The following is a 12,851-nucleotide window of genomic DNA, read 5'->3' on the forward strand; positions in this document are numbered from 1 at the left end:
TGTCCTCCCCGCGACTCCTTCTCCTCTCGACCGACGTCGCCGCACAGCTCAAGGCCGTCGTGCCACCCTTGCTATCACCGACCGAACTCCAAGGGTCTTTTATTGACAAAGTGATACCTTGAACGGATTCCTATCGCATGCCAAAGCCCCTTCTGATTTTCGATTGCCGAGTTGCATCACCAATCACTGTCGATGGGCTCGAGCAGAGCCGCCACGGTCGTCTCCTGTCGATTTTGAATAGGATCAATAAGGGGGACTTGCTGAAATTTGCAATTTAATTATGCATTTTCGTATTTTATAAATAAACTACAAATTTGATTGAACGAGAAACGTGTCACGAAATAGTAAACATACAGATGAGAACATTTCAGATTTTTAACATGCACAAACAATAATCCAACTTACCCAAATTTAAATTGTCAAACAACTCTTAACTTTTAAATCCCAGACAGAATCCAAAAACTGTTTTTTAAAAATCTACAGCTGAAGCAGTACCCTCAAACCGCCAAACAGGTACTCCACCAAAATCATTTTATTATTACCGACATAAACCGTAGTTAAGCAGGCAAATCAACAGCAGCCACGAGCTCCAAAGTCCAAGCACAGCTGCACAGGCGCAAGATATTATCGTGGCCGCAACGCAACGCCAACCACCAGTATACCTGACACCTCAGAATAAACATTCCCATCCCACGAAAGCCCGGGCCCCACACTCCTCGCCTCCTCCACCACAACCGCACGATCCAACAGAGGGCCCGCCCCCCACCGGCCCACCCTCGACCACACGATCCCGCCTCCCGATCCACCACGTGTCGCTGTCCTAGCCGTAGATCTGATCCTTTAGCTCGGGGCCTACCACGTGTCCCTCCCGCCCTGGGAAATATCGGCCTCTCCGGTCCCGGCCCACGCGGGGAAATATCCCAACCACTGACCAGGCTCCCGCCACGTCACGCGGGGCCCGCAGCCCGTGGGCCCAGGCCGCCCGGGCTTCGTAGCCTAGGTATCGATCGCCTGACGTGGCCGCAGATATTTCGTAGCCGCGAGGCCGCTCACGTGCCCACGTGCCACCGCCTTGCAGGCCCACTGATGAATGGGTCCGCGCATGCGTGGCCCACTTGTCTGTGGACGGGGTTTAGTGTATGTATATAGCCCGCGGCGCTTCGGCCTTGTCGTCTCTCTCGCACCGGCATTTGATTTCGCCGCCCACCGATTCCGGTTTCTTTTTTCTTCCAAGTGGCGAGCGCGAGAAGAGAGAGAGAGAGGTGGTTGGACTCCTCTCCGGAGAGGAGTGAGGAGGTGGAATGGGGGGAGGAGTGGAGGAGATGAAGGTGGTGGATGTGTATGACGGAGATGAGGAGGCAGCGGCGGCGGCGGAGGGGTCGAACAGGGAGACGCGGATGCTGCCGAGGATGCCCGTGCGGGTGCTGCTCGCCGAGGGCGACGACTCCACGCGCCACGTCATCTCCGCGCTGCTCCGCAAGTGCGGCTACCGAGGTGCGCACGGCCGCGTGCGAATTGATTTGCTTAATTACCTGTTATGTTGGTAATTAATTTAGGATTCATAGGGTTAGGGGTGAAGAGCGGCTAACCAGTAATCAGACGAGTGTAAGCATGGGGTGAGTGACTGAGTCGTCTGTGCGGCTGTGCCTCAGTGGTCTGTGGAATGGAGTTGGTGGTGTAGGTTTCTTGGGACGGAATCGATGCGTTGTTTGGTGTGCGGTGGAAAAGTTTCCAACTTTGGTGCCGATGTTTCTCGGCGGTAAAATTTGGAGGTGGCAGCCGATTTTTCTGTTTTCATGCAAGGCATGGTGGTATGGTTGCTTACTGTGGTGTCTGGCGTGATGACGCCTTGATCTGCTTTACAAGAAACCAGTTGTTGTCAGAGACGCTAATTATGGTTTCTAGTTGACAGTGGTTTGAGGATATTGGATAGTTACCTCCCTGCCTGAATCTTCTAGTGTACATCTGCTGAGTGGATGAGTGTTAAAAGATCATTGCTCTGTTGCCACCATATTGATGAGATTTGCTGCAGTGCTGCCTGCTTTTAGGACTACACCGATTAAGACTCGCATGAGCCAAGTATCAGCTAGAACAATAATTTATCACTAACTTCACGACATTTGGGGCATCTGCTGTTAAATATACTGTGTAACTAAGAGTACAAGTGTTATATTATGTACTGTCGTAATTTTTTTAGCATAGTTAGAAATGTGGTTGAAGCGGATGCTGATTTATAGACATTAACTTAACCTTTTTTTAGGTATTTTACCTTAATGTTTGGCCTCTTGAGTTTGTTCTTTTTTTGTTTTGAAAATGACATTTTTCATCAGCCTTATGCATCATATTTGTTCATGCAGTTGCTGCAGCCTCTGACGGTGTGAAGGCATGGGACATCCTAAAGGAAAAATCTTTCAACATAGACCTCGTCTTAACTGAAGTTGAACTTCCTCTGATGTCTGGGTTCCTCCTGCTCTCCACGATCATGGAACATGATGCGTCCAAGAACATCCCTGTTATAAGTATGTGTTAAATTTCACTTCTCCTCATGTTCTTTTTTTTTTGTCACTATTAAGCCTAATGCTGTTTTTTTTTTGGCATCCAGTGATGTCTTCACATGATTCAGTAAGCATGGTTTTCAAATGCATGTTAAAGGGTGCAGCAGATTTCCTTGTTAAGCCGATAAGAAAGAATGAGTTAAGGAACTTGTGGCAGCATGTTTGGAGAAAACAATTGGTAAGATGACATATTTGCATCATTTTAGCATGACTGCATTTCTTTCCTTGCTCTTATTAATTGAAACTTAGATTTGGCGCTCTTCACAAGAGTTAAGTATCACTAAATTTCTCTTACCCTATTTACAGGCAAACGGTGGGCCTGATGTGCAGCATATACAACAAGAAGAGAATCTTACAGAAAGAATCGAGCAGAAGACCGCCGAGACAAAAGCTGATCACTTGATTGAAACCACAGCCCGCAAAAATAGGGAATGCAGTGAACAAGAAAGTGATGCGCAAGTAAGTTTTAGAATCAGTAAACATAATGTTGTCTAGCTGCTGCTTCATCCTACTAATGGTAGCCCTGATTTTATGATTTGACTTGTAAAATGCTATGATGAGTTACATATGGCATTTGTGCTAGATCATTTTACTTTGCCCAGTCAGGATCGAATGGTAACACTTCCATCACCTGATGTTTGGTCCAAAGGCAGTTTCATTACCCACATAGTAAAGCTGGTACTAGGTCATTTCAGAGACGTTATTTAACCATTTGGATCTTTATTAATATTAGGAAACTGATTTATCAATTTTCCGAGTCAGGTGGGTAATGGAACTGTTTGTTGAATGAGAGATTGAGAGTAATGTTTCTTGTTGGGGAAGTGTCACAATTCGGTCCTCTTGGGCATGGTAAAATGAAGTGCATCTGCCAAAAAAAAGTGACTAGTTTTTTTTGGCTGCATGCAGGATCAGAATGTGCAACATATGAACAGCTAATGTAGCATAAGACTTGATTTCTTTTGAAGTACTGGATTGTTGACGTGTAACATTTTGACGGAACGTGATGTGTAACATTAAATCAGTAATGTGATGTTCTCTTCAAGACATCATACCGCATAGTGTTGAAATTCTTGGTAGTTGGTAGTAGGGGCTATTTTGCTGTTTGCCAAATTCGGTTATCTTCACTTTGTCTTCGTGGATTGAATTTGATGCCCCTTATGCAGAGTTCGTGTACAAGGTCAGAGCTGGAGGCTGAGAGTAAGCACACTAACAACTTTTTGGAGTATAATCAGCCAACAGAAAGGCATCTCTCTACACCTAATCATAAGAGCGCTGAGCAAAATGGACAGACCAAAATTCAAAGTAACAATCTTTCCAATTATTTTTTACTTGTATAATTTGCTTGCTGGCATTTTGCTAATTTATACCTGCTTGTCATGTGGCAGCATCTAGAGATAGTAACTTGATTCCAACAAGAGAAGATGATTTATCACCAACAAAAAGGACACGTTTGAATGATAATAATTCTGAGAAAGCTTCCAAAGATATTGAGCTAGTCCATATTATTGACAACCAGCAGAAGCATCACACGCAGAGCGAGGTGGATCTTATGAGAACAATATCTCAGGGAAATGACGAGAGTTGTGCCATCCCAGCACACCAGTTGGAACTATCGCTGAGAAGATTTGACTACAATAAATTAGAGAACCAGGAGAAAAATGATAGAAGAACACTGAACCATTCAACTTCATCCGCGTTTTCCTTGTAAGTGTTCCTTTCTTTCACTTGTTATAGTAACGATGCTTTTGTCATTCCAATGACAGCTGTAAAGTAGCTCAACTAGTTACAGTTCAGAACACCAGTCTAGATGTTCTCTTTGTGTCAAATATTTTTGGTCATTTAAAAAAAAACTCGACCAACCTAAGAGGAACTTGTAAATAAGAACAAATAGGCACCCAAATTCGCGTCGAATAGGACTCGAACTTGAGTGGTCTAGGCGTACATCTACACTCTCAACCAACCGAGCTAGGCTCAGTTCCTATTTTTGGTCATTTTAACATTTCATCATTTTTTTTCCAAACATGGTATGGGACCTTGACAAGATACGATCTTGCAAGCATAAAAGATCAAAAGATTGTTGCTGCAACACAAATTTTGACATGGAATTTCTTCTAGTGTAACTTGCACACAATTTGCTTGTTTTCACAGTTTCACAAGAGTCAAAATATGAGATCTTACGGTTGAAGTATCTTGTTCACAGGTACAACTGCAGGACTACGTCCACTTTAGGAAATGCTGGTTATGGTCAGATATGCGGTACCTCAGAAACACAAACCCATCTGGAAAACAAAAATGGAGATTTGGCAGCTCCCTCTCAAGAAAAGACAGAAACAAATTGCCCTCCTATTAGAGTTGTACCATTCCCTGTTCCTGTTGGAGGTATCACATTCGATGGGCAGCCATTCTGGAATGGCACACAGGTGGCATCCCTATACTACCCACAGGCAGCCCCTCCCATTTTGAATAGAAAGACATCCATGTGGCAAGAATCGACCCCACAAGCAACTTCATTGCAGCAGAGGTCACAACCGAATGATCCAAATGAAATGGGCCCTAAGCAAGTCGAAAATGCAGAGGAACAATCTGTCATTAGTCCTCCTAATGCCAATGACAAGTATCTGCGTATTGAAATTCCTAAAGATGAGCCACAGCATGTTTCCCCTATGACTGGTGAAAGCGGAAGTAGTACTGTGCTTGACAGCGCCAGAAATACTCTCAGCGGCAGTGGCTGTGACAGCACTTCCAACCGGATCACTGCCCCTACTGAATCATCCAACACATTTAATGGTGTTCCTGAAAACCCAAGCACCGAAGGCTCTCGTCACCTGAGCCAGCGCGAGGCTGCATTGAACAAGTTCCGGCTAAAGAGGAAGGATAGGTGCTTTGAGAAGAAGGTATCCCCTAATTAGCAACTGATTTTACCATCTACCATCTCATTTCAATCCAATTCTCGGTGTCACCTACTACGAGCGGTGGTTTACATTACACCTTTACATTCTTTTGCAGGTTCGGTACCAAAGCAGGAAATTACTCGCAGAGCAGCGTCCACGAGTTAAGGGCCAGTTTGTTCGTCAAGATCATAGCATTCAAGGAAGTTAGGGGTGCCTACTACAAGTGACTATTGGGTTCCGGCTATCCTGATCGTCAGTGTCAAAGATTTTGTTGAAGAGTTGAAAGCTATGATCTTGACGGGCAGTACTGTATATTTGCTAAAGCTTGTGCAATATATGTTTGTATAGGCTAACTTTGTTCTTTTCCTAGGTTAGGCACTGGACCTCGTACGTTTTAGGGCTTGTTAGTAGACATTAGAATACGTGGCTTACTTTGTTTCAGGTCAAGATGAGATATGAGTCTCCCGTGGCACGTGCGTGCTTAAGCTTTGTAACTAGCCAACTCGTTTGATGTTTTGGATATCCAGAGACATGCTCCTTTCTGTGCATCTTGTTACAATGAACATTGTTGGTATAGTTTCTGTAAAACAATTTCGTGCCTCGAATGCTATTGTGAAATTTTCCTGAAACAAACAAAGTGCTACTGTGGAATTGAGGGATGGTTATTATCTCAAGAGTTGTCTGGTTATTGTCTCTGTAAGGATCGGACCAGTTTGGACAGAATTCGTCTTTCTTGTTTGCTGGCCTCGCGACTGCTGTCGCTTACCTTCGCCAGCGCCACTGCCGTCGTGCGTATTTACCTGAACCTCACAGCACTAGAGGCAGACCGCGCCGCCATCGTGCTGGCTTTGCCAACGCTCGGCGCGGGAGGCCGTGCTCGTGCGTGCCTCCCCGCGCAACCGCGCCTCCGCCACGTTCGCCTACGTGTACAGCGGCGCGCGGCCACCGCGTGCTGCCTCCGCCGCAGCCTGGGCACGCGGCGCATGCGTCCGGTTGCCGATGAACACGACGGTCGCAGCACGGCTCGCACTAGCTTCCGGAGCCAAGGCAGGCTGGCTAATCACCAAATCAAGCGAACACGCTCACTGGGCGCGCGCCGCGCGGCACCGTCCACGCACCGACTGGGCATTGGGAGACACAGCATGGAGGACGCGCCGACTGGGCATTGGGAGACACAGCATGGAAGACGCACCGGTTGCGGTGCTTCCGAAGCCACCAAACGACCAAAATCACTAGGGAGTTAGGGTATGCGGTATTAGGATAAAAATTCAGCTAGGTTGCTATGTAACTGTCAACTCGTCTCAAAGAATGGTCAGAGGGCTTGTTTAGTCATGTGCAATTGTACATTCAGGGTTACAGTGCCTAGTCAATTTCACATATTCCTATCCAAGGATATGAAGTATAGGCCCAGGGGCGGAGACAAGGGGGCGGGCAAGGGCAACTTTTGTTTCATATGATTAATAATTTAGCAACCCTGCTGATCTAAGTTGGTTAAAAGATACATGTCCCACTCATGAATGTGTTTTAGTCAAGGCTCAGGCACAATAACTCAATAAGTGGCTATAGTGAAGCCCGTGTGTATCCAACCAAGTCTCTACGTTGTTTAACCTGTCAGAAGAGTCATGCAGGGTAAGGACTTGCCACGGCTCCCAATTGCGACTAGATTGTAGACTCTAGACATCCTCGTTTGTTCGTCTTCGCGGATGCCGCAAGCACACCGCCGGCCGGCCATTTGCCTAAGTGCGATCACCAACCCGACATTGCCGCAAGCACGCCGTCGGCACCGGCCATTTGCCTAATTGCGATCGCCAACATGACCTTCTCGCTCGGCCGGCCGTGAAGGTACGCTTTCAAGATTCAACGGGTGTGTCTAGGTCCTAGGATCTCCAATTGTAGTATCAATGTGTATTGTAAACCTACGAGATGCATTAATTGGGTATTATTTGGTATACAACATACACGGAATTTGGATATAAAGAATGATGTTTGAAACAATCTAATTCCTCTTTCAATTTCAGTATGCTTAATTGTGTGGTAGTGATGAAAAATAACAAAAAAAAAATGGAGATTTTCTATTGAAAAAAGAGTTTGTTTCACGCTCTAACCATGATAAAAAGTTCTACTCCGACTGCTACAAAACTATGAATCTACAATATATGGTAACATATACTTGTCATTTTTGACAAATGTGAATTCAGTTAAAAAAATTGACTGTCAATATCTTTGTAAATGTTTAGTTAGATTAAACATATGAAGATTTGTTAAGAAAATTACTTTTACAATAATATGATTTTAAAAATATATTATAATAGAAAATAGTTGTAAAAGTTGTTTTTCAAGGCATGTCGGTATCTAACCATTATGTATTTTTTTTTTTATCGAAGTGAGTAATTATTTTTTAGATCGCTGTCTACTTAGCCTCCCAATGTTCAAATCCTGCCTCCGCTCCTTATCTACAGCCCTAGCATCAGCCGCCGCCGCCGGTCCACTTGCCGAGGGTCAGTGACAATGCGGCGCATGCGAGTGGCAGTGCGGTGGCCGGGTCATCGGGAAAGCGAACGATGTAGGAGGCGTTGAACGGCTGCTGCCGCCGCGAACGGGTGGCGTGGAGGAAGGAAGCGGCGTCGGAGGGGCGCACTCTTGAGGCGAACAGCACGGGGGTTCACTGTTGTGGACTCTGACTAGAAGGGGACTGACGCGTGACGAGTATGGCCGTACATGTCTATGTCGGACACTTTTGATCCTGTGGCCACCGCACGGAGGAGGAATAAACAGGGGAAGTAAGAGAAATTTTATGGTACCTTCTACTGTCGATGGGAAGAGTAAAATCAGGACAACCATTTGTATTTATAGGGTGATATGCAGTGAGTACTTGTTTAGTTGGTTGTATGTTGTTTTGAATTTGGCTTATGAAAAAGAATATAAGTGGTATCTAATGTATGGTTTTGAGTTATCATTCAGTTTATTTTTTATTTAATTAGATGAGAGTGAATTTTTAGTTTATTTTTTAATTTTAGATCGATCTAATAACTAAAAAGTATGAAACTTGCATACTCATGGATAGAAGGACTTGTTAGCTAGCAGAGTGGAAACACACAGCTCTGCGGCCAGCTGTATATTTTGTAATCCACATCGGTGATTTAAAAAATTGTCAAAATTTTATGAAGTTTGGGAATTTTAGAGGAAACAAAATATCTAATATCGTAATTTTTCTTCCACTGACATGTGAGATTAACATAGTAGAGGACGAAAAATGATCAAAATTTCACAAATTTTGACCTTTTCAGCGACGAATGAAAAAATTACAAAATAAAATTGAAATCCCTGATCATCCTTCTTAATTTCTAGGAGGAGTTAACTTGGGAGGCTTCCATCGCCAAGCTCAGATGAGCTCGTGTGTAGACAGACAAGCCAGGCGGAGAAGGCGGGCGGGTGGCAGGAACAGATCCAACGGGCGCCGGAGACTGGTAGGAGCAGGAGAGTTGGGGGCAAGCGCGTGAGGAAGATTGACAGGGGAGGAAGAAGAACTGTGCTTGACCGGAGGAAGAAAGAATCTATACCGTTCAATGCTGATCTAATGGTAGAAAGTCGTCGACTGACAAAAAAAGGGAAAAAAAAAACAGACGTCCGGTTTCGCTTCTCCTTTTGTTTGTGTGTAAGGGAGGAGGTTCAAACAGGTACTCGCCCGCGCTGATCTCATCTCTGCTTCAAGTTGGTGTACAAATCAACGCAAGCGGCATGGGTCGCTGAGCATCCAATGAAGCTATGAACGGTGGATTTTGTACGAGGAAGAACACTGTGTCTTTGTTCCAGGGCGGCAGCCTGCATAATCACGAAGAGCATCATCAGCTGTGTTGCAACCTCACACTGCCGAGGCATGCTGATCAAGCTAATCGATTGATACGGAAGCAACTTCTGAAGATCCAAAATCGCTCGAGGACGCCGTGACGTTTCGGTTTTGACGACCGATTAGTTCTGACTATAATATTCTTGTTTTTGGTGTTTTTTACGCATGCTGATCGAGCTCAACGATTGAATGTTGTTCTTGATGTTGCTTACAGTTTGGATGTTGCTTACAGTTTGTCCAAAAAAGTTTGGTCACTTAGCTTGGAAGCTGGCTCTGCGCGCATGCATAATTCAAGCAAGTTGATTGCTTATCGCTAGATCTGTTGAAAAAGTTGGTTTCTTGTTGATGACGTACAAGAATCTCCATGAACCCTAACACTGGACGTGCTTTTCTCTTCGCTGATTTCTTGTTTGTTTGTTTGAGACTGTACGTTTTTTTTGTTTGTTGTCGGTTTAGTTTCCGGTGATTAAAAATGTCTTATTTTTCAGTCAAATTCTGAAGGAAAAAAATTGGATTTCTTGGGGCCAGATAATAGATGCCCTGTTAGGCACAATCAGTTGCCGCTCAGGCTAAACCAACTCGGTCGTGCCACCCATATGTTGGGCCGTAAGGCTCTTTTGATACAAAGGAACTGAATCACGAATTTTTAATTTTCATATTTCGAAAATAAAAATTATAGAAATTGACGTCTATTTGAAAATATTGTAGAACTAGGCTATTATCACCTGTTGAAAGGGCAATATACACATGTCGCCATTTCAAGAGACGATAGGTTAAAAAAATAAAATTACAACATTCCAATTATGTACAATGGGAAACAAAAACAATAAATTTTATTATATCTATACATATATTATATTTTTGTTTGAACTTTTTGAGCCATGTCATATTATCCTCTGCACCATAAAAAAATTTCAGAATTTTTCATGACTATCCAATAGTATTTTGAATTTTAAAGTAATAGAACGTAATATTTCTTTTGATTTTTAAACTTGACGTCCTCGCAACGGGTGGCAATAGTCCCGAGCTCGCGGTCACGCTATACGTCGTCTACTGCCCGCTGAAGCCGCAAGCCTCCGTGGCGCGCGCCGCCGTGTACCACCCGGCAAACGTCGGCAACAACGCCGCCGTGTACTAAAAAAAATCATTTGTTTTTCTACATCTTAAATCTAGTTATAAAAACAACTTTGTAAAAAATTATTAGCGAATTAGAATGATTTCGTAAGCAATTTAATAAACAGATTAAGTCAATTTAAATCGGATGTTTGATAAATTTTATGATTAAACTAGAACCATTCAAAGGATAGCTGCTACATATTTTTAATAAAAAATGAGAATAATTTATGAATAGTTCTGCTGCAAGAAAATTAAAAAAACAAATTTGTATATTTTTAAAAGCAATTACGACTAAAATACATACATATAGTTTTAAACTTTACCATAAGAAAACTCTAAGCAATTAGGACCATAAGTTGAAGCCAGTGTAGTCCGTACTGTTGATACAGAATAGCTAGCCGCTAATCTCTAGCCCCAGTAACCGTAAGTCATTGTTAGACTTATCTTCAACGGTTTTTCTTCGGTATCTAGAATTTCTTCACGACGGAATTTTCGTTAACTTCAGCATTTCAATAGTTTCTATTTACGGTTCCCGTCACAAAGAAATTTTCAATATCATTTCCTTCACGACGAGATTATCTTTTCTTTTATTTTAAAAATAAACTATTGAAGGTGAGATAAAATAAAAAAATAGAAAAAAAGAATAAAAAAACAGAATGAAGGGAATATAGTTATATCGGTCTTGCATATGGCCCCACCCGATAGCGGCTGTCGTGGCCTGTGGAGCTAAGAATTTCGGGCCAGTCCATTCTGTTAGGGGAAATGTAACCCCAGGTGTTTTGTAGATGTACTATCTATCTCGTACATATATTTATCTTATTTAATCTTTATTTATTAATTAATTTTTTATCTATCTTATGATTTTTTATCTACTTATTTAATAAGAATAATAGTAAGACATACCTGGGTAAGGGCTTGTGAAAATTTCTTATTTGTTCTGTTAGCAGCGATGCATTCGAAACCATGTTTGCATTCCAAAAAAAAAATTTGTTCACCAACTCTAGGATTTCTAAGAGAGAGAACGTTTCAGAGGAAAGAACTTTGCATGCTCGATCCGCTGGTCTGTAGACATCGAGGGAAAGAAAAACGTGGATCATGCTTCAGTCATCGTTTGAACAGAATCCGAGTATTGGTTCTATGGAATGCGATGGGCTGACAGTAGGGGTGCAAGTGGTATTTAATAGTAGTTTTAGGTTAGGTTTATTTTTTTAAACTTAATTTGGTGAGAGGAAGTCTTTAATTTATTTTTTGAGTTTTTAATCGATCTCATAACCAAAAGATATATAACTTGCAATCCTAATTGACAATTAAAAATAGCTTAAAGTATACCAAAATATCCTAGCCAGTAAAAACTTTCATTTAATTCACTCCGAAGATAATCTCCTAATTCAAACTAAAGGTGCATTTGGTATAGATCAAGATTTCTTAAAAATGTTCTTGTTGCATATTTTTCTTTGAAATATTTCTAAGGTGAATTAAAATTACTTCTAAAACCCGTTTGACTAGCTCTCTAGATTCAGTTTCTAAAAAAAGAGAATAATAATGCAATTGATTATTTTGTCCTTATGCTGTTATGGTGTTTGTTTGTTTTTTATTTATAATAACAACATTAAAGATGTGTGATGACAAAATATATGATTCTAATACAATATTGTAAATACATAGTTTTAATACAATATTACAAACTACATGGTTTTAATACAATATTATAAATACATGGTTCTAATACAATATTAAAAAATACACGGTTTTTACCGTTGGACCAGTGGCATTTTAGCATAAAATCCGTTGAAGTCTAGGGGCATGTTCGAAGTGCCCGACGCAGAAACGGTGAGAAGCGGCCTCCCAACCATTTCGGTGATTCAGGCCGATTCACCGAATCGATCCCAGCTGAACGTTTTGACAGGTGCCGTTTGGCTTGCGGCAACACCGATTCTGCGCGTAAACGGAATCAATTCAGCTATTCAAATGAGGTCAATACACAACCATTGTTGGGAGCACGAAAACCAGTGGAGCATGTTCCAACTCTTTCGAAGTTCTGGACAGGAGAGGGAGTTTTTCATGGAGCAGAGAAATCCTTGACCTGTTACCACTCGACCGTGACCGCGTGCCTGCAGGAGTTGCCCGGAAGCGCCTGCGCGGCCGGTGACTCGGCCGTGAGCACCGACCGTGATTCCACACGTGGCGCGCACGGGTCGGGACAAGGGCGTCTACGTACGCGCGGCGTGTCGCCTTCGCGTCGAGCTGGGTCGCCACCGGCGGCAAGGGCTGGGCAGCGTCCTGCGCTGCTGGTCACAAGACGACGTACGTGGACCAGCACCTCACTCAAAAGGGCCCGAAAGCCACGGAACCATGCCACCACACGCTACGCTAGTCGACGTGCCTTCCAAGCATCACGAACACGTACGCCGCACGCTCGTCCCCACGTGACCACGCTGCCTG

The 12,851-nt window shown here is 43.2% G+C and overlaps 1 protein-coding gene across 1 annotated transcript; it reads left to right on the forward strand.

The window, feature by feature from the left end:
• Positions 1–1,163: 1,163 nt before the first annotated feature.
• On the forward strand, positions 1,164–5,994 carry LOC133901346 (two-component response regulator-like PRR95). Its single transcript, XM_062342683.1, has 8 exons — positions 1,164–1,494; positions 2,358–2,519; positions 2,603–2,733; positions 2,862–3,014; positions 3,719–3,857; positions 3,941–4,259; positions 4,756–5,449; positions 5,562–5,994. The coding sequence occupies exons 1-8, from the start codon at positions 1,302–1,304 to the stop codon at positions 5,652–5,654; spliced, it is 1,884 nt and encodes a 627-aa protein (XP_062198667.1). The 5' UTR covers positions 1,164–1,301; the 3' UTR covers positions 5,655–5,994.
• The last annotated feature ends 6,857 nt before the right edge of the window (positions 5,995–12,851 follow it).

The sequence above is a fragment of the Phragmites australis genome, chromosome 20 (genome assembly GCF_958298935.1).
Source record: "Phragmites australis chromosome 20, lpPhrAust1.1, whole genome shotgun sequence".
In the NCBI taxonomy this organism is placed as follows: domain Eukaryota; kingdom Viridiplantae; phylum Streptophyta; class Magnoliopsida; order Poales; family Poaceae; genus Phragmites; species Phragmites australis.

Excerpts from the sequence above, each read along its gene's own strand:
- LOC133901346 (XM_062342683.1), top strand. The coding sequence starts at position 1,302 with ATGGGGGGAGGAGTGGAGGAGATGAAGGTGGTGGATGTGTATGACGGA. Across the intron at positions 1,495-2,357 it reads CCGCAAGTGCGGCTACCGAG|TTGCTGCAGCCTCTGACGGT; the intron begins GTGCGCACGGCC and ends TTGTTCATGCAG. Across the intron at positions 3,015-3,718 it reads AACAAGAAAGTGATGCGCAA|AGTTCGTGTACAAGGTCAGA; the intron begins GTAAGTTTTAGA and ends CCCCTTATGCAG.